At 42.2% G+C, this 25831-nt stretch overlaps 1 protein-coding gene across 13 annotated transcripts in view; it reads right to left on the bottom strand.

Moving 5' to 3' along the window:
• The window catches only part of KLHL13 (kelch like family member 13), a 427026-nt gene that overhangs the window by 22908 nt on the left and 378287 nt on the right, over positions 1-25831 (bottom strand). For 12 of the 13 annotated variants that reach the window (XM_047844695.1, XM_047844699.1, XM_047844694.1 and 9 more), the window contains 3 exons: positions 18919-19060; positions 1486-1618; positions 296-492 (listed from right to left, as the gene is read on the bottom strand). In XM_047844695.1, the coding sequence (XP_047700651.1) occupies positions 296-492; positions 1486-1618; positions 18919-19060 (472 nt within the window). Of the gene's footprint in view, positions 1-295; positions 493-1485; positions 1619-18918; positions 19061-19310; positions 19491-25831 lie in introns of those variants that run through there. The other variant, XM_047844701.1, reaches the window with a different exon arrangement.

Below are 25831 nucleotides of genomic sequence, written 5' to 3' on the forward strand. Positions count from 1 at the left end.
TCTCAAAAATAAATAGCATTTTTTAAAAATTAAAAAATAAAATCTTCATCGTCACGAAGCGCTATCCCTGTCTGATGTCATGCGATTACACCACAGACTTCTATTACGTAATTCTGTTTGTAAAAATGCACTGGTACTGTTTTCCTCTCAACTTGCTGCCAGAGCACGCACTACCTGACGCGCGTCTTGAACGGCCAACGTTTTGGACGCCCACGCAACGAACTTCATCCGTCTCCAAACAGGCGACGTCAGGGTGTCCTGCAGGGAAAGCCTTGAAGCTGTGAGAATGCCTTACCCCAGATATGAGAAACACTTTGCAGAAGTCCAAAACCGGCAGAATCTGTAGAAAACTGGCAGCTTCTAGTGTATCTTGAAGGTTGTCCATGTTAAGCGAAAGCTTTGCAGTGTAAATGAAATCAATAATTTTCCTTAAACCGACTTTGCTCACACCATGAAGCTTAATGCACATTAAATCTTGTTCTTTCATTCCACCTTAAATAAAAAGACAGTCAATTAAACAAGGGTGGATAATTTAATTAAGGTCAAACTCGCTTCTGCCGCTAATTAGATGCGGTGAAATCAAGGAAAAGTTTTATTCTATGCAAGCATTCATGTCAGAGTCAGACTTCTGCATATTTTATAGTTAAAAGAGAGTACTTAAAGAGGAATATCTCTATCCTAATGGAAGTTGTATATAATGCAAGAGCTTCCAGAATGTTCCCCTGTCACTTTGTATCTTTTGACAGATTAAAGATTGTATTAGTGGGACCCAGAGTCTCTGGCAGAGAGAAAGAAAAGCTGTGAAATTAAAGTGGACACAGGTATGAAAAAGGTACATCCATTTCCCAAGTTTTAAGTTTTTTTTTCAACGTTTATTTATTTTTTTTGGGACAGAGAGAGACAGAGCATGAATGGGGGAGGGGCAGAGAGAGAGGGAGACACAGAATTGGAAACAGGCTCCAGGCTCTGAGCCACCAGCCCAGAGCCCGATGCGGGGCTGGAACTCACAGACCGCGAGATCGTGACCTGGCTGAAGTCGGACGCTTAACCGACTGCGCCACCCAGGCGCCCCTCCATTTCCCAAGTTTTAAAAAATGCCACCTACAACCACACGTACTGGGTGTACATTCCTTTTTTTTTTTTAAGTTTATTTATTTTGAGAGAGAGAGAGAGAGAGAGAGAGAGAATGAGCAGGAGAGGGAAAGAGACACAGGGGGACAGAGGATCCAAAGCAGGCTCTGTGCTGACAGCAGAGAGCCCGATGTGGGGCTTGAACTCATGAACCCTGAGATCATGACCTAAGTCAAAGTCAGACGCTCAATCGACTAGGCCACCCAGGCGCCCCTGTATATTGCTTTTGAAACTATTTCTTCTGGGAAGGCTACAGATCAAAAGAACTGAATTTTACTTTAGAAATAAAAACATTTAAACACATATTTTCCATACTGTTTTAACGTGGGTGCAGAATGTGACGAGCCAACCTACCTGTGAACATGGCCTTGAAGTAATCACTAGCAGAGGCCATCATGACTCTATGCACAGGGAAGGCGTCATCCGTGTCACCTGGCATCAGGGTCACATCACAAAGCAATCCTTCAAGTCGAAGCTGGTCAAAGCCCTACAACAAGAACGTGAGTTGAGACACTAATCAAGGTTAAACGGATATACACATTTCTGCATGCTCAAATCCTGTTTATATATTAATTTGCGTGCAACATATTTAGAACATAAAGCCAACAGAATAATTCCTCAGAAGACAACAACCTATTTGATATGTGACAATGTATATTTAATTCACAGTAGGAAAAAGATAAAATTATCACTGATTTAGATTAAGAACAAATACGGAAAGAGTATATACATTCACTTATTCACGCAACGACTGGTTTTAGCTTATTTTGATGTTTGTTTATTTTTGAGAGATAGAGCATGGTCAGGGGAGGAGCAGAGAGAGGGAGACACAGAATCCGAAGCAGGCTCCAGGCTCTGAGCTGTCCGCACAGGGCCCAATGCGGGGCTCGAACCGACGAACTGCAAGATCATGACCTGAGCAGCAGTCGGATGCTTAACTGACTGAGCCACCCAGGCGCCCCATTTTATCTTATTTTGAAAAGAAATTGCCAAGTACACTTTCATTTTCCCATGGGCACGGTTAGGGCGATATATAGCACTGCTCTCCATAATAATAGATGAATGGTTCTTTTTTAGTGTATTCCTGAGACACCTTGTTTTTGTTTTAGTTTTTATTTTTTGAGAAAGAAAGGCATAGATAATCTGTGTTAACTGCAAGACAGGAGTTCCTTTCTAGTAACTAGATTGTTCCGTGTCTTTGAGAATTAGAGATTGTCTTAGATACCCTTACACTCTGTACGTTGCTGCGGCCTGGCCAATTATCTTTCAGGTTTCAAGTTTGGAATGTAATTATCTTTGGAAGAAAGAGCCCGGGTAGCTCCAACGTGAGACATCATTGTCCCCAAATGCCTAAAGTTTAGTGAAGAATTAATAAGCTACCACCCACGATTCAGAGGATGACGAGGGCTCTGGCGAGAAGAGGGTTGTCAGTTAGCCCTTCCGCCCACTCCCATGATAGTCCCAACCGATGACAAATAGGCAGCTGTTCCTTTGATCTATTCTTTTTTTTAATGTTTATTTTATTTTTGAGAGAGAGAGAGAATGTGAGCAGGGGAAGGGGAAGAGGAAGAGGGAGACACAGAATCCGAAGCAGGCTCCAGGCTCTGAGCTGTCAGCACAGAGCCCGACGCGGGGCTTGAACCCATGAACCAGGAGATCATGGCCTGAGCCAAAGTTGGACACTTAACCGACTGAGCCACCCAGGTGCCCTCCCCTCCTTTTTAATATTTATTTATCTATTTTGAGAGAGAGAGAGAGAGAAAGAGAGAGGGACACCATGAATGGGGGAAGGGCAGTGAGTGAGAGAGAGAGAGAGAGAGAGAGAGAGAGAGGGAATCCCAAGTGGGCTCCACTTTCTGCACAGAGCCTGATGTGGGCCTTGATCTCATGACTGTGAGATCAGACCTGAGTCAAAATCAAGAGTCGGATGCTCAACCGACTGAGCCACCCAGGAGCCCCCCGCCGCCCTCCCACTTTGATCTGTTCTTGGGAGAATAAAACATTTTGTGATTATAACAGGCTGATCAAACGCACAAAAAGGAGAGAATATGTAATTTAATAATAAGGCTCAGAAATGGAGATTTTCACAAGATTTACTGTACAGTTTCAAAACGGTGATGTGTGATTATAAAAAATCATGAAGAAACTCATACAAATTACCTTCCAATATACAACGTAATGCAATAATGTAACACAACAAGAACTAATAGCAAGGAGTGTTCTATCCCCTTCGTATTTTCATGACCCCAAATAAAACTTCTCTTTACGGTTGTGCTTCACGAATTTAAGAAGCAAAAGGCATGACATACTGACGAATGCAGCTTTAGAAATACTGATGCTACACATATGTATCATATAAATCTCAGTCTAAACATCTCATCATAATCTTGAAATTGCTTTTTAAAGCAAAGGCTTGCATCCACAGAACTAGAACTTCAAAGAGATAATGTGATCCAGCCACTTTCTCTCTGGAGAGAGATAGTAATGTTTTTATTCCAAAAATATTTATACATTATACATATACTTTAGAACAGGATTATGTATCATATTTTTCTTTCTCCAACAGTGACTGACATATGTTTCTGTTCACAAATATCGACTCTTTCACAAATGCCTCTTTTCTTCTATAAACACAAACGTTATACACCCCACCCTCGGTATTTTCCATTTCCCATCGCTAAATGATCCACAAGGGCTTGGCTTTTTTCTCTTTCAGATAAATTGCAAGTTAAAAAAAAAATGAAATATCTGCTTGTTATAAAAGTACAGGATATAAATGGAAAACCAAAAGTCTACTACTGTTACTTACTTACAGGAAGTAACTACCACTAACAGCTTGGGATATATACGTCCAGGCCTCTTTTTTCTTTCTTTATTATTTTTTTTAATTTTAGAGTGGAGGCGGGACAAAGGGAGAGAGACTCTCAAGCAGGCTCCACGCTCAGCACTGAGCCTGACATGGGGCTCGATCCCACAGCCTTGACATCATGACCTGTGTCGAAATCAAGAGTTGGATGCTCAACCAACGGAGCCACCCAGGTGCCCCGGGCCTCTTTCTATACATATGCATAATCTATCGTTTGCTTGTGTGTGTGGGTGGGGAGGAGGGGTGTGAGTGTGTGTGTGTGTGTGTGTGTGTGTGTGTGTGTGTGTGTATGTATGTATATATATATATGACAACTTTTGCCATTACGAGCAATGCTGCAAGAAAGCTCCTCGAACATACCCTCACTCGTGTAAGTAGATTTTGTGGGCGTCACTTGTAAAAGTGGAACTGTTGGTTTGGAGAAGATGTACCGTGAAAGTTTTAGAAGCTTCTGGCAAGTTGAAGCATACGGTTTATCTTGGGAAACTGATTATGCCCTCGGCCCTGGCAAAAAAAGACGCCAAAATACCAATGAAGTGAGACTGGGCACTCTATGCCACCTTGCTTTATTTTTATTCATCAAAAAATTTCTGAATCTTCTCGAAGGTGTACATACGGAGATAATGCCTGTGAAAGGCAATCATGGCTTATCCTGTCAAAAGCAGTCATTGCATCCAATCCGTTATCTTCTTCTACTAAAACATTAAAAAAAAAAAAAACCCAAACAAAAACCTCGGTTCATGTGCTGGCCCTTCTGTCTTTAAAATATTCCTACAGATATTTCATACTGGGAACTGCGTAATGTCAGTACGCTCCACACCTACTATTTATTATTCCTTCTTGTTCCTTTTGAAAAAAGGAAGAGCGAATACTTCCCGTATCATTATCTGTGTCATTTCTCATTTTGTCCATATTCTATTAAAACTGCCTGTTGAGGTACAGACTCAATCCTCACGATTTGGACAGCCCGGCCAAGTCACCAGGAGCTCTCACCCTCTTCACAAACCTGATCGTTTTGTTTCCCTTTGCACTGTCTTAAAAAAAAAAAAAAGAAAGAAAAAAATCCTCTACCCTTCCTCAGTATAATCTGGCGGCCCCCAAGAAAGGAAGCTGAAGCTCGTAGGCCACTTTTATCGCACTCTGAATATCTTCTATTCTAAGCTCAATTTACCTACCTTTGGCAAAGTGTCTGGTTTGTGAGGTTTTGCCTTTATTTTTACTGCCTATAAAGTAGTTTCCCTTTTTGTATATTTCACAGCCTTTACTTTCAAATGTATAAATGAACAATCCTGCCATCCAATTCCGTATTTGCCAATTTTATTCCTGACTATTGCTATCTGTATCCAAATAAGAATCTGTCGATTCAGATTATATTCATACAGATTCTAAATATCTTCTTGGCGTGCTGTTATCTGTATATCCCAGCTTTGTCTAAAGAGACTACAGATCTCTACAGATAACAGCACGCTAACAAGATATTTAGAATCTGTATGTTGTTAGTTTCTCTAAACAACTTTTATACTCTAATCTTGTGAAGGGTGCACACATTCAAAGAGAGGGGGAGGTCATTCTCCACAGGTCTTACCTGCCTTCTATAGATTTATCTTTCGCTTTTACTCTTATACATTTCCTCTCCCATTCAACTCGAGGAAGACTCTCAAAGACACCCTGATGGGGCGCCTGACTGGTTCAGTCGAAAGAGCATGCAACTCTTGATCTCGGGGTCGTGAGTGTGAGCCCCATGTGGGATGTACGGATTACTTGAACAAATAAAACAAAACTTAAAAAAAAAAAAAGATCCCCTGCACACTTAAAATGTGTCCTTTTAATATAAAATCATTTTCTTCCACCACATTTGTACTCATTCTTCTTGTCAAAATGCTATAAGGCGTGTTGTCTGTTTCCATATGCTAGTTCACTCTCTATCGAAACAGCTCTGGTTTACGCAAAACTGAGCAAAGTTTCCAGTTTTTTAGAGTATCTGTAAAATGGTTCCTATTGCTTTAAACTTAACTTCTTTCTGCCCCAATCCATATCTTAGTTCTCGATTTTTCTATTTCTTCTGGGCCTTGGGTTCCATTGATGTGGAGATTATTATCTGTTTTTGGCTTCTTTACTCTAATGTTTCCTTTTCCCCCTCCTATAACTCTTCCCATATCTATTCTTTCCTTCTTCTTCACATCCTTTGGGGGAAAAAAACCAGAGCATTAAAAAAAAAAACCAAAACCATTTTTCTATCCCCTGTATTAAACTAACCCAATGTATCAAAACTTCAATTCCTATTAAATAGGGGCGCCTAACTGGCTCAGTTGGTTAAGCGTCCAACTCTTGACCTCAGCTCGGGTCATGATCTCATGGTTCGTGAGTTTGAGCCCTGCATCGGGCTCTGTGCTGACAGTGCAGATCCTGCTTGGGATTCTCTCTCTCCCCTTCTCTCTCTGCCCCTGCTGTGTGCGTGCTCTCTCTCTCTCTCTCTCAAAATAAATGAGGGGCGCCTGGGTGGCGCAGTCGGTTAAGCGTCCGACTTCAGCCAGGTCACGATCTCGCGGTCCGTGAGTTCGAGCCCCACATCGGGCTCTGGGCTGATGGCTCAGAGCCTGGAGCCTGTTTCTGATTCTGTGTCTCCCTCTCTCTCTGCCCCTCCCCCGTTCATGCTCTGTCTCTCTCTGTCCCAAAAATAAATAAAAACGTTGAAAAAAAAATTAAAAAAAAAAAAAAAATAAATAAATGAAATGAACTTAAAAAAATATTTTTTGTTAAGAAAATTGTTTTAAATAGAGGGAGGTACCTATGTAATACCCTGAAGGACTGAGACACCTTAAATGAATGTGATTATATATATATATATATATATATATATATATATATATATATATATAATTACTACCAAAAGTTGGTTGAATGTCGATAGCTTTCATTTTTCTTTCTTAAAAATTTTTAATGTTTATTTATTTTTGAGCGAGAGAGAGATGGAGAGACAGAGCATGAGTGGAAGAGGGGCAGAGAGAGAGAGAGGGAGACACAGAATCCAAAGGAGGCTCCGGGCTCTGAGCTGTCAGCCTAGAGCCCGACACAGGACTTGACCCCATGAGCAGTGAGATCATGACCTGAGCCGAAGTTGGACGCTTAACCGACTGAGCCACCCAGGCGCCCTGAATGTCAATAGCTTTCAAATTAAATATAATGTCATTGTGAAAAAGGCTAGAATGATAATTTCAGGTATTAAAAAGCAATCTGGGAAGCAAATCTTTCCATTAAATTCTGCACTGGAAGTAACTCACTAGCATATTGTATCTAGTTTTGATCAGTGTAATTTTGAAAAGGAAGTGGGAGAAGAAGGAAACACATCCTGAGAAGAGCAATAAAGAGTATTAGTGGAAAATAGGTTTTACAAACAAAGATAAAGGAACTAAAGAAAAGAAGGTTAAAGAATGGGTTTTTCCCAGTCTCTAAGTAAATAGAATGCATTTGATGAAAACAATGCCATATCCATGTTTAATTCAGAGGACACAAAAGGAACAGATGCATGTTTAAAGTAAAAGAGATCTATAGACTGGATATAAAAGTTTATATTAATATTAATTAAACTGTTCTTATTATACAACACTGCCTAGAGCCTAAATACTTCTAAGGGCTTTCTATCAGCACTATATCACAATATAGGAATTTACAGATTTGTTTTGTTTTGTTATGTTTTGTTTCTTTAAAAAAATTTTTTTTAAATTAGTTTTATTTATTTTTGAGAGGCAGAGAGAGACAGAGCACGTGGGGAGGAGGGGCAGAGAAAGAGGGAGACACAGACTCGGAAGCAGGCTCCGGGCTCTGAGCTGTCAGCACAGAGCCTGACGTGGGGTCTGAACTCACGAACTGTGAGATCATGACCTGAGCCGAAGCCGGACACTCAACCGACTGAGCCACGCAGCCGCCCCTGTTTTGTTTTGTTTCTTAAGATTTTATTTTTAAGTAATCTCTATACCTAACGTGGGGCTCGAACACACAACCCCGAGATCAAGAGTCGCAGGCACTACTGACTGAGCCAGCCAGGTGCCTCTGGAATTGAAAGATTTATTTTTTTCTAACGGCCCAGCTCAACGGTTCAACCTTATTGTTCATTATTTCAGGTTGTTGTCTAGACTGGCTCATCGGTAAAAACCAGGCTTACCTTTTTCTAGTCCCTTTATTGATGCCAATAGTTTTCACATACAATAGCTTCCCTCCTTCAAAGCCCAGTTCGAATTTGACCTCCTTTGTAAAGCTATCTCTAACCAAATCTCCAAAATAATCAGGCACCGTTAGCCTGAGTCTCACAATTTGGCATTTAATTACAGCCTCTAGATTTTTTGTTTCCAGCAAAGATAAAAGAACAGGGACTAGATTTAACTTACCTCTTGAAACAACTTAAAACCAGACAAAATATACGAAAAAACAAAACAAAACAAAAAAACAGTAAAAGACTGGATGAAGGAGAGGGATCTGTGAAAGATGAGAAGTTAGATTGTTCTGGACTTTCCAAGACAGAGGTACAGGGAGGAGGAACCCACATGAAGCATGGCATTCTCCCTGCGAATGTCGAGGGAGTTAAGGCAGCTAGGTTTGTAGGGCAGAACACAGGAAAAGAGATCTGCAGAGACAGAGGGCTACGGAGATCAAAAAACAGTCTCCCTCAAAAATAAATAAAATGGGGGCGTCTGGGTGGCTCAGTCGGTGGAGCATCCGACTTCAGCTCAGGTCATGATCTCATGGTTCTTGAGTTCGAGCCCCGTGTCGGGCTCTGTGCTGACAGCTCAGAGCCTGGAGCCTGCGTCTAATTCTGTGTCTCCCTCTCTCTCTGCCCCTCTCCTGCTCACACTTTGTCTCTCTCTCCCAAAAATAAATAAACATTAAAAAAAATTTAACAAAAAAAAAAAAAAAAGAAAGAAAGAAAGTAAAGCTGGCACGAGGTGCCCAGCTGGCTCAATTAGTAGAACATGTGACTCTTAATCTCAGGGTCATGAGTCCAAGGCCAATGTTGGGCACAAAGCTTAGTAGAAAAACAAAAAACAAAAAAACCTAGCATGACCATAAAATAAGGCAAAATAGATTTCTGAGGAAAGAATATTTATTATCAGTCTGATGAAAGACTTCAGCTTCCTCCTTAAGAAACTAGAAATTGAGGTGCCTGGGTGGCTCAGTCGGTTAAGCAGCCAACTCTTGATTTTGGCTCAGGTCATGATCTCACAGTTTGTGAGTTCAAGCCCCACCCCGGACTCAACACAGATAGTGCAGAGCCTGCTTGGGATTCTCTCTCTCTCTCTCTCTCTCTCTCTCTCTCTCTCTCTCTCATGTACGTGCTTGCTCACTCTGCCCCTCCCCCTGCTGGCTTGCTCTCTCTCAAAATAAATAAACATTGAAAACTAAAAGAAACTAGCAGTTAAAGAGCAGCTTAATCACAAAAAGCAGGAAAATGGAAATAATAAAGATCAGAGAGGAAACTGATGAAAAGTAATACAGAAAGAGAAAAACAACAACAATAAAACCCAAAAAGGTTTGGTTCTTTGAAAAGATCCATATGTTTGATAAAACTCTAGTTAGATTAGGGAAATAAAGAGAAAAAACACAAATTACCAATACCAGGATTGAGAGAGGTGAGAATACTAGACATTGTATAGCTTTTAAAAGAATAGTGAGTAAATATGAACAATTGTATGCCAATACACTTGACAACTCAGTTGAAATGGATAAATTCCTTGAAAGACACGGGCTGCTGAAGATAACTCTACAAGAAATAAATAACCCGAATAGCTATATGTCTACTATAAAACTGAATTTTCTCTGGTGAATTCCACGAAACATTTAAGGAAGAAATATCACCAGTTCTACAGAAACATATCCAGAAAATTAAGAGGTGGGAACATGTGTCAACTCATTCAACAAAGCCAGCATTATCCTAATATCGACAAAGCCAGCATTATCTTTTTTTTTTAATTTTTTTTTAACATTTATTTATTTTTGAGACAGAGAGAGACAGAGCATGAACGGGGGAGGGTCAGAGAGAGGGAGACACAGAATCCGAAACAGGCTCCAGGCTCCGAGCTGTCAGCACAGAGCCCGACGCGGGGCTCGAACTCACGGACTGCGAGATCATGACCTGAGCCGGTCGGCCTCTCAACCGACTGAGCCACCCAGGCGCCCCGCCAGCATTATCTTAATATCAAAACCAGACAGAGATAAGAAAACTAAGAAGACTAAAACCAAAATTCCTCATGAGTACAGATGGAAAAATTCCTACAATTTTAGCAAATCAAATGTAATAATATATAGAAAGAAGATAATACATCATGGGGTTTGTTCCTTCAGTGTATGGTTGCTTTAGCGTTCAAAAATCAATCAACATAATTCACAGTATTAGCAGACGAACCAAGAAAAATGATGAGATCATCTCGATAGGGGCAAAAAAGCATTTGACAAAATGCAACATCCGTTTCCGATGAAAAACACCGAACAGGACTCTCAGCCAATTATGAACAGAAAGAACTTCCTCAAGCCTACAGCTAGCATCATAATTAATGGTCAAAGAATGAATGCTCCCCACCCCCACAAATATCAGCAAAAAAGCAAGAATGTATACGCAACCGCTGCTAATCGACATTTTTCTGGAGTTCCCGTGTAGTGCAATAAGGCAAGAAAATGGAATAAACAGCATCAGACTGGGAAAAAAAGGAACAAACGTATCTTTACTTTTAGGGAAAATGACTGTCTACGTGGAAAACCCCACAGAATCTACCAGCAGCCTCCCAGAGGAAGTCAGTTTGTCAAGATTGCAAGACACAAGGTCAATAATCATCAACAAATTGTATTATTCTATACTGGCAACAAACAATCAGAAATGGAAATCATGTACTAGGGCATCTTTATCGGTTGGTACGTGCTGTTACTTCAATATACGCTAAATAATAACAACAATGACAACATCTCATTTGAGAGCGTAGGATAAGAAGATACTAACGGAGACTGAAAGTCGTAAAGATACACACTCAACTGTGGAAGGATCAGAATACCTTACTGTATCCTACCCGTCCCGAGTACCGAAAAAGCTATTCCCAAGAAAAATCACACACTCATTTAGGAAACTGAAGTAAAGAAATTACAAGTTTCATTTTGATAAAAACTTCAACCATCTAGATTATGGGAGCTCTTCTTTAATCAAATAGATTATTTCACTTAGCATAAAACCCTCTAGGTCCATCCATGTTGTCACAAATGGCAAGACCTCGGCCTTTTTTATGGCTGAGTCATATTTCATTATATATATGTGTGTATGTATGTATATAGCCCACATCTTCTTTGTCCATTTATCTATTATGCTTCACTTGCTTATGTTAACAGCACATTTTTACTTTTAAATTTTTTTTAAGTGAACTCTACCCCCAACAGAGGACTTGAACTCACGACCCCAAGATCAAGAGTCCCATGCTCTACTCACTGAGCCAGTCAAGTGCCCTAGCAATACATTTTTAAGTTGTTTATTTTATGATCATAAAAGTTTAAAATAGGGTAGAGGTCATCAACACGACGTGATCAGCAACCCAAACATCTACCTTAGGATAAGCATTTCGGGAAGTGAGTCCACTGGAAGGCCACACCAGCTAATTTGTATAGGCTCTTGGGATAATTCATTTCTTTAACGTTGCACTATACAGATAATAGTCTGAGACTATAAAATGATCTTTCATTGGTTTCGCAACTAAAACTGGGTAGAAAAAATAATAAATAGATAAAAACGGAGAAAAATATAGAAAGAGCAGTCTGGTAGGTATCACTCTTAACCTGAGAAAACGCCAATTAAGAACCTAGACACCCAGAGCCGGGAGGCAGTTTGAAACTCTGTAGGTCTGAGTAAGCACAGCCAACAGTCAAGAAATAATTTGTGGTGGGGCGCCTGGGTGGCTCAGTCGGTTGACTTCGGCTCGGGTCATGATCTCGCGGTTCGTGGGTTTGAGCACCACATCTGTCTCTCTGGTGTGAGCGCAGGACCTGCTTTGCATCCTCTGTCTCTCTCTCTCTCTCTCTCAAAAATAAATAAACATTTTTTAAACAAAAGAAGTAAGTTGTTTCTACCTAGGTAAATATTCTACAATTAATATACACGGCCACTAGCTGAAACGTGGTACTACAGTTATGGCCTCCCTTGTCCTAACAAGGATGTGTCCAACCGGCAGTTGACAATTTTTTTTCTCTGTTTTGTTTGTTTGCTTTGTTTTTTTCCTAATTTTTCTAATTATGCCGGAAGACGTTCTGCATAATTTTACTATTTCTATTAAGAATAAAACCTTTAGGGGGCGCCTGGGTAGCGCAGTCGGTTGAGCGTCCGACTTCAGCCAGGTCACGATCTCGCGGTCCGGGAGTTCGAGCCCCGCGTCGGGCTCTGGGCTGATGGCTCAGAGCCTGGAGCCTGTTTCCGATTCTGTGTCTCCCTCTCTTTCTGCCCCTCCCCCGTTCATGCTCTGTCTCTCTCTGTCCCAAAAATAAATAAAAAACGTTGAAAAAAAATTAAAAAAAAGAATAAAACCTTTATGGGGCGCCTGGGTGGCTCAGTCGGTTGAATGTCCAACTCTTGATTTTGGATCAGGTCATGATCTCACGGTCCCTGAGTTCGAGCCCCGCATCAGGCTCCACACTGACAGCACGGAGCCTGCTTGGGATTCTCTCTCCCCGACCCTCCCCTGCTCACACTCTCTCTCTCTCTCTCTCTCTCTCTCTTGCTCGCTCTCTCAAAATATCCAAATAAACATAAAAAAAGAAAGAATAAAATCTTTATGGGGCACCTGGCTAGCTCAATCTGAAGACCATGGGACTTTTTCTTTTCACTTTAGTGGACTTTTTATTACAAAGCTGTTAAGCATAAAGTGATACATCTTTTCTCTCTCTTTAGTTAACACGGGCAAATGTTCATTTAGTAATGTCACCTCAACCAGTTTATTGCTGACATTTATTAGCAAGTCAGGAGCTAATACTCTGAGGATACCTCACCCGTGTTTGACTTCCAGATCACTGTTTATCTCGGGGTTGTGAGTTCAAGCCTCACGTTGGATGCAGAGATTACTTTAAAGAAAATCTTAAAAAAAAAAAAAAGAATAGAATCTTTGCTCTATCATTCACAACAAATTATCTGTCAGCCTTAGTTAATAAATGTTCTTACACTTAACCGTCAATGAAAACTTAGTATTGACAGACATTATGTTCAAAAAGATGACAGAGTTTAGAGCAAGATCAGAAGAAACTAATCGTAAAAACAGATTATACAAACAAATTTACAGTCAGAAAACCTGTGTTCAAGCTCCCTGAGCTTCAGTTTCCCAATCTATAAAATGGAGACAATTCTTGGGTTTTCTGCCTCCCAATGTTGTTTAAAGCATCAATGAAGCAAGTATACACGAAAGTTATTATAACTGCCACTCAAATTCATTTATTCCACAAACAATACCAATAGTAGCAACGAAAAGCACGGAGTACTTTCTCTGTGCCAGCTAATGGGCTAGGCTCTTTGTATATATTATCTCTTTTAATGACAATAATAAATATAACAATAATAACGATGATGATGATGATGACGGGCCCTTGTTAAGCATTCACCGTGTACCCCAGCACTAGATTGTAGGCATACAGAAACAAGAAATTGGACCCTGGGAGTTGTGGATCGCACTGATAGGTCATATTAACGAGGACGCAGAGGAAGGAATAGAAGCCACTAACTCTGCCTGGCTCACACGAACTCTAGCTTCAAAAGACATTTAAAGTAGCTGTCAGGGTGGGGCACCTGGGTGGCTCAGTCGGTTAAGCCTCCGACTTCAGCTCAGGTCACGATCTCACGGTCCGTGAGCTCGAGCCCCGCGTCGGGCTCTGGGCTGATGGCTCAGAGCCTGGAGCCTGCATCCGATTCTGTGTCTCCCTCTCTCTCTGCCCCTCCCCCGTTCATGCTCTGTCTCTCTCTGTCTCAAAAATAAATAAACGTTAAAAAAAAAAAATTAAAAAATAAAATAAAATAAAGTAGCTGTCAGGGCAACAGGCCAATGGGAGGGACCGTTTTAAGAAGTCCTGTGCTGCAGGATTACCCACGGCATAACTGTAGTGGGAAGGACATGAGTTGAGGGCAAAACCAGAATTCCAGTTTTATTATGTACAATTTAAGATGGGGATCATTATGGGGTACCTGGGTGACTCAGTCAGTTAAGCGTCCGACTTCGGCTCAGGTCATGATCTCGCAGTTCGTGGGTTCGAGCCCCGCACCGGGCTCTGCGCTGACAGCTCGGAGCCCGGAGCCTGCTTCAGATTCTGTGTCTCCCTCTCTCTCTGCCCCTCCCCTGCTCACGTGCTCTCTCAAAAATAATAAAATAAACATTAAAAAAAAAAGATGGGGATCATTATGTGTGAGTAGGGGTTAACTAGAAACAAAAAGGAAAATAAAGGCATTTCAGGAAGAGGAAATGGGTGCAAAGATCGAAGTGCGGAAAAATATATACGTTAAGAGAACAGTGACAAGTCCCAAGTCTCCCAGCGTTTGCCTTGACTCTCTGTCCTGTGAACTCTACTAAGGTAAAGCAGAAACAAAGATCAGATGATTGAATGCATAAAGCATAGGGGATTGGCAAGGCAACTATGACAGAACAGAGGACTACAAAACCAAAGGGGTCCCTGGGTGGCTCGGTCGGTTGAGTATCTGACTCCTGATTTTGGCTCAGGTCATGATTTCACGGGTCGTGAGTTCGAGCCCTGCGTCGGGCTCTTTGTTGACAGTGTGGAGCCTGCTTGGGATTTCTCTCTGCCCCTTCCTGACTTGCTCTCTCTCTCTCTCTCTCTCTCTCTCTCTCTCTCTCTCTGTGCCCCACACCTCTCTGTCTCTCAAAAAATAAACTTAAAAAAAAAAAAGAAAGTTGCTGGGAGAAAATACTTGCAAATCATGTTCCCATAAGGGATTTGTATCTAGAATACATAAAGAACTCTCACGACTGAATAATAAGAAGATAAATAACCCAACTAAAAATGGGGCAAAGGATCTGAACTGGGTGGTTCTTCAAAGATGATACAGACACAAATGGCCACGAGCACAAACGAAAAGACGCTCAACATCACTGGCAATCAGGGAAGGACAAATCAAGACCCTGAGATTCCGCTTCACACCTACCAGCACGGCTAGAATCAAAAAGGCAGAAAATTAGTGTTGGCAAGAATATGGAAAAATCGGAATCCTCATGCATTGTGGGTGGGAATGTAAAACGGAGTCTCCTGGGATTTGTTCAAGGGTCTAGGAATCCAAGCCTACTAGGTATGAAAATTCTTTAGGCACTTTCTTCGACAGCCTAGTTTGCTAGATAAAGCCTGTTTAATGGAGATGAGGAATCTGCAAGAACTGATCCGGTCAACCACACGGATGCCTCATTTGGCACACCCATCACTTGAGGTCAGCTACCTTTCCTCCGACACGTTCCGTTTGGCTCAAATGAGAGGGATATTTGTTTTTAATTTTTTAATGTTTATTTTTGAGAGAGAAAGAGAGAGCGCACGCACACACCAGGGGTTGGAGAGGCAGACAGAGGGGGGGACGGAGGATCCAAAGCAAGCTCTGTGCTGATAGCAGGGAGCCCAATTCGGGGCTTGGACTCAAGAACCGTGAGATCACAACCTGAGCCAAAGTCGGATACTCAACGGGCAAAGCCATCCAGGTGCCCCCAAATGAGTATTTATTATGTATCTTACTTTAATTGTCGCATTTAATCCTCACATCCCCTACCCATATCACAGATAAGGAAACTGGCCCAGAGAGGAGAGAAGATTCCCGAAGTCACATAAATCAGCTGGTGGTACAATTAGGATTCCGGTTGGGGCCAAAACTCACACCTTTCCCACTAGAGTCTTCCAGGGGGTAAATCCTGCTGAGTGAGACTTCATGAACTGGCTTCTCCCCAGGGATCCCTTCCCCTGACAACTACTTTGAAGGCCTTTTGGAGCTGAAGTTTGTAGTTCTGCTAATTTTAAAACAATGATAGCATTTACACATGAAACACTTCTTTCACTTGTTCCCTTGACAACCACACACCTAAGATCAGATATGGAAAAAAGTTCTCTGTCAGTGCTTGTAGGGAAAAAATCTCCGATTGTGAGAACATCATTTTTAATTGACTCTGAAAGACAGCAAGGGTCCTCCAACAGCAGTAGAGGCCGGTAGTTCTCAGCCACCATGGAAAATAGCATCATCACCACAAAAAAAGGCCAGTCGATGAAAGGTCACCTTTGCTCAATACAAAGTTTCTAGTTCCTTTCACATCACTGTCCCTCCTGAACTAAAACGCCATATAGCTAAGTGTCTAAGACTCAGCTATACGTGTTTCGCCAACAACTTAACATATATTAATAAAAATTAATTATATTGATTCATAAATATAAATAATAAATTATATATATATATATTAGGCAGGAGCAAAGGAGAGACTGTCTGCCAGCAATGGTATTTTGTAAATTACACAGGTGACACCCAAGAATATTTCCATTGTAAAAAAAATTAAACAGGGCCGGGATTGTACAGGGCAGAAAGTATTAAGACAACATTCACCAGCCACCCTGATGCTTCCAGACCTTGGCTGTGCATTTATGTTCATATATAGGTACACATATTGTCTATTTTTTCTACCAATAGATGGGATTATGTGATACATGTTGTCCTGTAACTTTCTGATTGATGATGATGATCTAGCTAACATACCACACAACTCACCGTTTGGGGTACATTCAAGATAACACGTGCAACCGTATCCACAATTTTAGGATATTTTCGGCATCTCACAAAGAAACCCTGGGCCCCGTAGCACCCTCATAATCCTCACATTCTCTCCAACCCAAAGCAACCACTAGGCTACTTCCTGTCTCTAGGGATTTCCCTGTTCTGGCCACTTTGTATGAACGGAATCATATAAAAGACAGCTTTCGTGGCAAGCGTCTTTCTTTCTTAGCATAATGTGTTTAAGGTTCATCTCTGTTGTGTGTGTGTGTCAGTATCTTCTTTCCTATACATAGCTGAAGAATATTTCTTTTTTTTCAATTTTTTTTAATGTTTATTTATTTTTGAGAGAGACAGAGACAGAATGCGAGTGGGTTGGGGCAGAGAGAGAGGGAACACAGAATCTGAAGCAGGCTCTGGGCTCCGAGCTGTCAGCACAGAGCCCGACGCGGGGCTTGAACTCACGAGCTGTGAGATCATGACCTGAGCCAAAGTCGGACGCTTAACCGACTGAGCCACCCAGGCGCCCCCATAGCCGAAGAATATTTCATCGTGTACAGATGCCGCCTCTGTCCTGCCCCTTTTTTCATTTAACATATTCTTTCCATTCTTTTTTTCTGGGTGGCTTGTCGGTTAAGCGTCTGACTTCGGCTCAGGTCATGATCTCACGGTCCGGGAGTTCGAGCCCCGCCTCGGGCTCTGTGCTGACAGCTCAGAGCCTGGAGCCTGTTTCCGATTCTGTGTCTCCCTCTCTCTCTGCCCCTCCCCTGTTCATGCTCTGTCTCTCTCTGTCTCAAAGATAAATAAACGTTAAAAAAAAATTAAAAAAAAAAGAAATTCACCTGGGGAGATGTCTTCGGAAAATACAGGTAGAAAGACTGCTTTTTTTTTCCCATCTCCCTAGAGGGAACACTGATATGATTTGATTATATCTAGAAAACACTGATGGACATCCAGTATTATATTGTTATTCTAATTCAGCAATGCCCTCAGAGGTCAAGGAGTGTCCACAATGGTCAAAAGTACTGGGACCGCTTATCCTTATGCTAATTAGCTCTACATTGCAGTTTCTTTCTTTCTTTTTTAATTTTCCTTTAATGTTTACTTATTTTGGGGAGAGACAGAGCATGAGCGGGGGAGGGGCAGAGACAGAGAGGGAGACACAGAATCCGAAGCAGGCTCCAGGCTCAGAGCTGTCAACACAGAGCCCCATGTGGGGCTCGAACTAGGGAACGGTGAGATCATGACCTGAGCCAAAGTCAGACACTTAAGCGACTAAGCCACCCCCCAGGCGCCCCCCCCCCTTTTTTTTTTTAACATTTATTCGTTTTTGAGAGACAGAGAGAGAGTGCGAGCAGGGGAGAGGCAGAGAGAGAGAGACAAACACAGAATCCAAAGCAGGCTCCAGGTTCTGAGCTGTCCGCACAGAGCCCGAATCGGGGCTCGAACTCGGGAACGGCGGGACCGTGACCTGAGCCGAAGTCGGATGCTTGACCCACAGAGCCGCCAGGCGCCCCAACCACATCGCAGTCTGTGATATCTGGTTTTTTTTTCTCTTGGCTTTCTATTGTATTTCCGTCCTGTCCTTTGGCGCTTGTTACCTCTTACATCTATCAGTGTGTTTACGTCCGGCTGTCCTTATCTATACTCCCACACCTACTACTACTGTCAATGAGCTGAGACACCAATAAATATGATCTTCAGAACTATGATAACAAGGTGACAGTTAAAACAGGTCATGAGTGAGGAACCAGAAAATTTGGCGTAGGGCACTGTGATATTTATATTGGCTGAAACAAAATGGACAGTCAATGTTCCCAGACCTAACATTCTTTGGGAAAGTGGCCGATAGCAAGACCTTCTTCATACAAACAAAACAAATAACGAACTCTGGGGCTTTTTTGTTTTGAACATCAGGAAGGTATGTAGTTTTCCACTCAAGGCTTCTTCTCTGAGGTCTGTTTGCTCTGTTTGCGATCACGAAACTCAATTGTTTAAGAGCAGTTGTAGGTTCGCGGCAAAAGAGAACGGAAAGTACAGAGAGTTCCCACAGGCACTCTGTCCACGCACATGCACGCCCCTCGGCCCCCACCATCACGTCACACGTCACAAGCATCCTGTGTGGTTTCTGGGGCCACTTGAAAATCACCGAAGAGACCGCTCAGATTACCTGTAACACCACGGAACTGTGGGTGTTGCTGGTAAAGATGCGTGTGGTTCCTGACTTGGAACACTGCAGATGCGACGAGAGACCCATTTCGCTGCTTCCGAGGGACAATTTCATGTGCTGGTCTTCGTCCTCCACCAGAGATCTGAAGATTTTTATAAATCGGAAAGAGAGGCCAATTAAAAGGTGATAAAAAAACTCACGATAAAGACCTCATTTAGGGAGACAATCAGTCACGAGGGCCAATCGCTTGACTCCGGAATAGACTGCATTTTGTTTCGTCGCATTTGAGGCTGCTACGAAAATGACAGGTATTTGGAAAACGTTTTCGAGGTCGGAAAAGATAAATTGGAAGTGAGAAATCAACCTAAAGGCTGGTTCAAGACTATACTCACGGAGGGTTTTTGTGTTTTTAGTGCCGGAATAATTGCTTTTGGTAGTGTACTGTTGTGGTAGCAGCAACATCAAATTGTGTTATTCACAGTTAAAATTACTTTGGAATACCTAATTTTGGAAAGAGAAAAATAACAGCTATCATGTACTGAATAGTCACTATGCGTCATGTACTTGTCAAGAAATTTACACACATGACTTCGTATAATCCTTAAAACAATCCAAAGTTGGGGCGCCTGGGTGGCTCAGTCGGTTAAGCGTCCGACTTCGGCTCAGGTCATGATCTCGCGGTCCCTGAGTTCGAGCCCCGCGTCGGGCGCTGTGCTGACAGCTCGGAGCCTGGAGCCGGCTTCGGATTCTGGGTCTCCCTCTCTCTGCCCCTCCCGCGTTCATGCTCTGTCTCTCTCTGTCTCAAAAATCAATAAACGTTAAAAAAATTAAAAAAAAAAAACAATCCAAAGCAAGAGGTACTATTATTATTTCCTTTGTATTAGCGGTAGGGAAAAATGGATTACAGAAAAGTTTAAATAAATTACCTAAGGTCACAAAATTATGAAAGTAGTTGGGTCAGGATTTGAATCTACATCTAGTATGATTCTAAACTCCGCGGACTTTGTTAATAAAAGTCAAAGATTAACTGATGTATTAATACACTGCTTCCTCTTCTGTCATTAGTTGTGATTCTTTTTTGTAAATTTTTTTAATATTTATTTTTGAGAGAGAGAGAGAGAGAGAGACAGAGCGTGAGCGGGGGAGGGGCAGAGAAAAAGGAAGACCCAGAATCCGAAGCAGGCTCCAGGCTCTGAGCTGTCAGCACAGAGCCCGACGCGGGGCTCAAACTCAAGAACCGCGAGATCATGACCCGAGCCTAAGTTGGTGCTTAACCGACTGAGCCACTCGGGAACCCTCCCCCTGAGTTATAATTCCAATCAACCCCCAACTGAACAAAAATTTTATATGTGAATTAATTTCTTTTTCTAGCAGTATCTCTCATTCATCATTTGGGGATTATTTAGTTAAACAGCTACAGCCTAGTGGCATTTCCATCTTTTCCAAGAAATAAAAAGTGGGAATAATAAATGCAAACTATGCCCATGTACGTATTACGTTAATAATTTTTCAGGATCCATAAAAAGCGCTGGGGGACCTGGCATTCAACAGGTCAGTTAGTTTTTTTTTTTTTTTTTTTTAATGTTTATTTATTTCTGAGGCAGAGCACGAGTGGGGGAGGAGCAGAGAAAGAGGGAGACAGACTTCGAAGCAGGCTCCAGGCTCTAAGCTGTCAGCACAGAGCCCGACGCGGGGCTCAAACTCACAAACCGTGAGATCACGACCTGAGCCGAAGTGGGACGCTCAACCGACTGAGCCCCCCAGGCGCCCCAGGTCAGTTAGTCTTCATAGAGAATATGCAAACTACTTAATAGGGAGCCCCAGGTAACACTAAAAATTGATTACCACAGTACCACCTTTTATTATCGTAGACTAAGCAGGCCTGCGTTTCCTTAGGTACACGATGCCAGAAGTGTCTCTGAATCATCTAAGAGCAGGGAGCCCGTGGCTGTGAATGGGTTTGTACGTTCACGATGCAGACTGCTAAAATGGACACCGGGGAGGGAGGAGGAAGAAAAGATTTGCAAGCCCTAGAACTCCGCGTTTGCTATTTACCTCTAACTTCCTACGTGTGGAATTGTTATTGTTTTTTTCTTTGTTAAGGTTTTCTTTTTAAGTAGGCTCTGTACCCAGCATGGGGATCGAATCCCGCGGTCAAGAGTCGCGCGCTCCACCAGCTGAACCAGCCGGGCCTCCCAAATTATTTGTTTTTCTAACTCTGGCCTACCCGGTATCATGAAGATTTCACTTGTTCACTACCATGCCTATAATCTCAGTTGATCAGTCTGAACAAGAAAACAGTTTGAAGACTCTACCGTATTAATAAAGATCCTGCTTTTTGAATGCTCACGTCAACCAAATGGTTTTAAATCCTATAACAATTAGCAAAAGTTCTGGCCTCAAGGGTGACATCAATTCCTCTTAATGATATTAGAGCCATGGTATAACCAAAAATGAATAATATATGACCATGTTTTATTCAACTCTCATGGATATTTAATAAAGAGAATCATTTAAATAAGATTTTTACAAGCATAAAAGAAAATGAATATAGCTTTCTACTAATTTCAGAAATAGCCTTAAAAAGAATTAAATTATATACATGACATACAGCATGCACACAGTCCCACACCCTTTTAAACAGCTTTTGCAGGCAGACATTTAAAATGATAGAATCAATTGGAAAAGTGGGAAATAGACTGGCATCCCCTGACCGGAAAATTTCCATTCAGACAGAATTATTTTAATGAAACATCCAAGCAGCATGTTTTATTATTTTCCGTAACCCCTGCACAGAACGTGGCACTTGAGAAGTGCAACGTATGCCATCTGAATGAACACAGAATCTCATTTTTGTGGACATTTCTTTCTCATGCAGTGCCGTAAATGACCATCAATTATCATTTTTATAGAACCACAGATGTAAAAGGGACAGCAAGAAAGCTGAAGCCGCACTGTGCCCACGACATATCCTGGAAATCACTTTTTTTAAGAAACTACAGATAACAACGCGTTTACTTGTCATTTGTCTCTAGCTCTTAAAGTTGAAAAGCAGGATGTGAAAATGCAGGCTTTTCTCGGCAAGATAATATGGTTGGCTTTGTAATTAATTCCTTCAAAAGCTGAAGAAGGCTTCACTAAAATCGTCCTCTTTATGACTTTTCATCAACATACTTTGACTTTTTACCATTCAGAACACTCCCTATTATTTCTGCATCACTAACAATACCTGCCATGTCCACCTTCTCAGCAGATTCGATATTCTCCTCTGTCTTCTTTTCATTAAGTTTACCGACTGGATGTGACGAGCATTGGTTTTCAACATGGCAAGGAGAGAAAACCTCTCAGCAAAGCCCAGGCCACAATTATATAAACCTATCCTTAAAGGAATGATTATCTGAGTAATTCCAAGAACAAAGAGCATTTTAAAAATCTTATTGTTGGGGAGTCTGGGTGGCTCAGTGGGTTAAGCGTCCGACTTCAGCTCAGGGCATGATCTCACGGTTCCCGAGTTCGAGCCCCACATCGGGCTCTGTGCTGACGGCTCAGAGCCTGGAGATTGTGTGTCTTCAGATTCCGTGTCTCCCTCTCTCTCTGCCCTCCCCCACGCGCACTCTGTCTCTCTCTCTCTCAGAAATAAATATTAAAACAATTTTTTTAAATAAAAATCTTATTATTTAAGTCATATGGTTAAAAGCAATGTAAAGACCAGTGGTTGTCAGAAGGGGCTGGAGGGCCAAGGGGATTTTGTTTCTCTGCCCCCATGTTTGGCAACGTTAGGAGCCATTTTTCATCGTCGCAAGGGAGTGTGTGTGCTACCTTCATCTAGTGGGATGCGGCTAAACATCCCAGCAACGCACAGGGAAGTTCTCGACGGCAAAGATGTACCGAGGCAAAAATGTCAAGAGTGCCAAGACTGAGAAACCTGATATAGAGAGATTAACCTACTCAGGGAAATTTTTCTAAAGCAATTTCATGTTCTAAATTACTTCCCAGTCTGAGGGTTGCCTACACGAGGTTAATGCTGGCAGTAAGAAACACGGTGGCATTATTAATTACCGCTAATTCTTCCAAGGCTACCTAACAATAAAATACCTCTGCTTTCTTCCAGCCCCACAATTTGAACAATCATGTGTTTACAGTAGATAAGTAGATAATGCTTTGGAGTTTTATAGGACAATTGTGCAGGAAAGCTTTTGTTCTATATAAATTCGTGTGAGAATAATAATTTTTTAATTCTGCTTAAGACAACTGCTATTTGGATTCACTTGTACATGCTAACTCAGAATCAAGCAAATCCCAGGGGCGCCCGGGTGGCTCAGTCGGTTGAGCTCCGACTCTTGGTTTCGGCTCAGGTGGTGATCTCACGGTTCGTGAGTTTGAGCCCTGCATCGGGTTCATCGCTGCTGGTTGCGGAGCCTGCTTGGAAATCTCTCTGTCTCTCTGTCTCTGTCTCTGTCTCTCTCTCTCTCAAAATAAGTAAACAAACTTAAAGAAAAGCATCAAGCAAATCCTGCCTAAATAGTCCCATTTCGTCAACGCTATAAAATTCTTCACCAGAGAGAGTATGTTCAGCGATTTTCTGTTCAAAACTCAAATCTGTTTCTTGTGTCTGTGTATTTGCTATCAAAGCCACTCCAGCCCACCCCACTGCCACCGGACAGATCTGGTTTTCTTGACAATGACCAACCACGGAGCACAAAAGCAATCTTTCACAGAGCGTGCACGAACCACTCAACCGTGCTTGTTCTACGAGAATAGCGACTTTTTCAAAGAGCGACAGGGTAGAGCCAGAAGCACTGCCTGATGATTTTCCCGAAAGCACTGCAAAGGTGGTCGACTTGAACATGCACAAACTACGCTCTTTCTTTGCACTGCCACTTGAAGACAAAAGAAACAGAAGGTCCAAGCAACTGTCGTGCTAACAAGGTGATGCTAACATCATAATCTTGCCTAAAAAACAATGACCGTACTTTAAAAATCACCCCCAAGGGAAACGTGTGTCCATGTTAGGAGCACACAACTCATAGGGATCTCAGTGTGAATGGTTAATAGATGGAAAATGGCCAACCTCATTAGTATTCCAGAATATGCAAATTAAAAAAAAATTTTTTAATGTTTATTTATTTTTGAGACAGAGAGAGAACATGAACGGGGGAGGGTCAGAGAGAGGGAGACACAGAATCCGAAACAGGCTCCAGGCTCCGCACAGAGCCTGACTCGGGGCTCGAACTCACGGACCGCGAGATCATGACCTGAGCCGAAGTCGGCTGCCCAACCGACTGAGCCACCCAGGCACCCCCAGAATATGCAAATTAAAGCAAAGACTCCGTCCTTCAACCTGTAAACTTAAATGAGAAATTGCTAGTGCAAACATGTATTAAGCCCCTGCTCCCTACATGGCACTGTTCACTCAAGTGGAATTTTTAATTTTTTTTAAATTAAAAAAAAAATGTTTATTCTTGAGAGAGAGAGACAGAGAGAGAGAGAGAGAGAGAGAGAGAGAGAATCCAAAGCAGGCTCCAGGCTCCGAGCTGTCAGCACAGAGCCCGACGCGGGGCTCGAACCCCCGAACCGTGAGATGACGATCTGAGCTGAAGTCGGAGGCTCAACGGACTGAGCCACCCAGGCGCTCCTGGAATTTTTAATTTTTTAAGAACCATCAAATGGACACTTTTTTCTTTTTTTATGGTGAACACCAGGACAATGAAAGATTGTGCATTACATGGCTGACCCGGTAGGGAGAATGTTCTGCGTCCATCTGGTTGAAACATGTTTGCTGCAGTGAATAGTTCTGTGGAGGTTATCAGGTTGGTAGACGTTCTATAAAGAACCCGTACTCTCAGGATTCACTACAGCAACTGGGTTTGTTGATATGCACTGTGAGTAAGGGAAGAGTATTACTGCGTTATTTGGCTCCAAAGTGTCAAAAGGTCTTCTGACACTCCATGCCAAAAACAAGAAAACAAAAGACAAAAACCCACCAGAAATTCCCCCCAGTCCACTGGAGTGAGTAGTCGTATGTTTTAAAAATGAGGTATCAACTTGATAAATGATGGAACGCACATCTCAGTTTCTTGCTTTCTATCACTGCAAGCACCAGATCATGTTATGCAGAAAGCCAGGTGAGGTCAAATATCACTGACAAGGAAGAGGCGACGTTTTGGTGCTCTTTGAAATTACTAGCACGAAAGTACGTGAAACATCTGACTTTTTTGTGTGTGGAGATATCGTGCGTGCCAACCCAAGCCCTGGCACGTTCACTTCCTGCACACGTCAAATGAAGACCAGCTTGTTAAAAGGGTGTGCGTGAAAGATGCTGGATTTGCAGGAAAAAAGTGCTGCCCAAGACTCTCCGAATCGTCGTCAAACTCTTCTCTGTACTTTCCTATGTTGTTTTTATTTATTTTTTTAAAGTTTATTTATTTATTTTGAGAGAGACAGAGACAACGCAAGTGGGGGAGGGGAAGAGAGAGAGAGAAAGAGAGAGAGAGAGAATCCCGAGCAGGCTCCACACAGAGCCCGATGCGGGGCTCGAACTCACGAAACTGTGAGATCATGACCCGAGCCGAAGTCGAGAGTTGGACACTTAACTTACGAAGCCACCCAGCCGCCCCTCCCATGTTGTTTTTAATTTCCGATGGGGAAAAAAATTTCTCAGAGAAAGTGACAAAGGTAGGAGTATCTGAATAACACCTTGAACTTTCCTCTATTCAGTTCCCAATTAGCCTCACAGCACTTCTTTTTGGTGGTCACGATTATATTACAAAGTGGCTAAAGCCAACAGTGTGTTTTATTTCCTTTTTCAAAAGATTTAATGTTTTTAAGTACTCTCTATACCCAGTGTGGGGCTCGAACTCACAACCCCAAGGCCAAGAGTTGCATGCTCTGCCGACTGAGTCAGCCGGGCAGC

Source organism: Prionailurus viverrinus, chromosome X (genome assembly GCF_022837055.1).
Source record: "Prionailurus viverrinus isolate Anna chromosome X, UM_Priviv_1.0, whole genome shotgun sequence".
NCBI classification, from domain to species: Eukaryota; Metazoa; Chordata; class Mammalia; order Carnivora; family Felidae; genus Prionailurus; species Prionailurus viverrinus.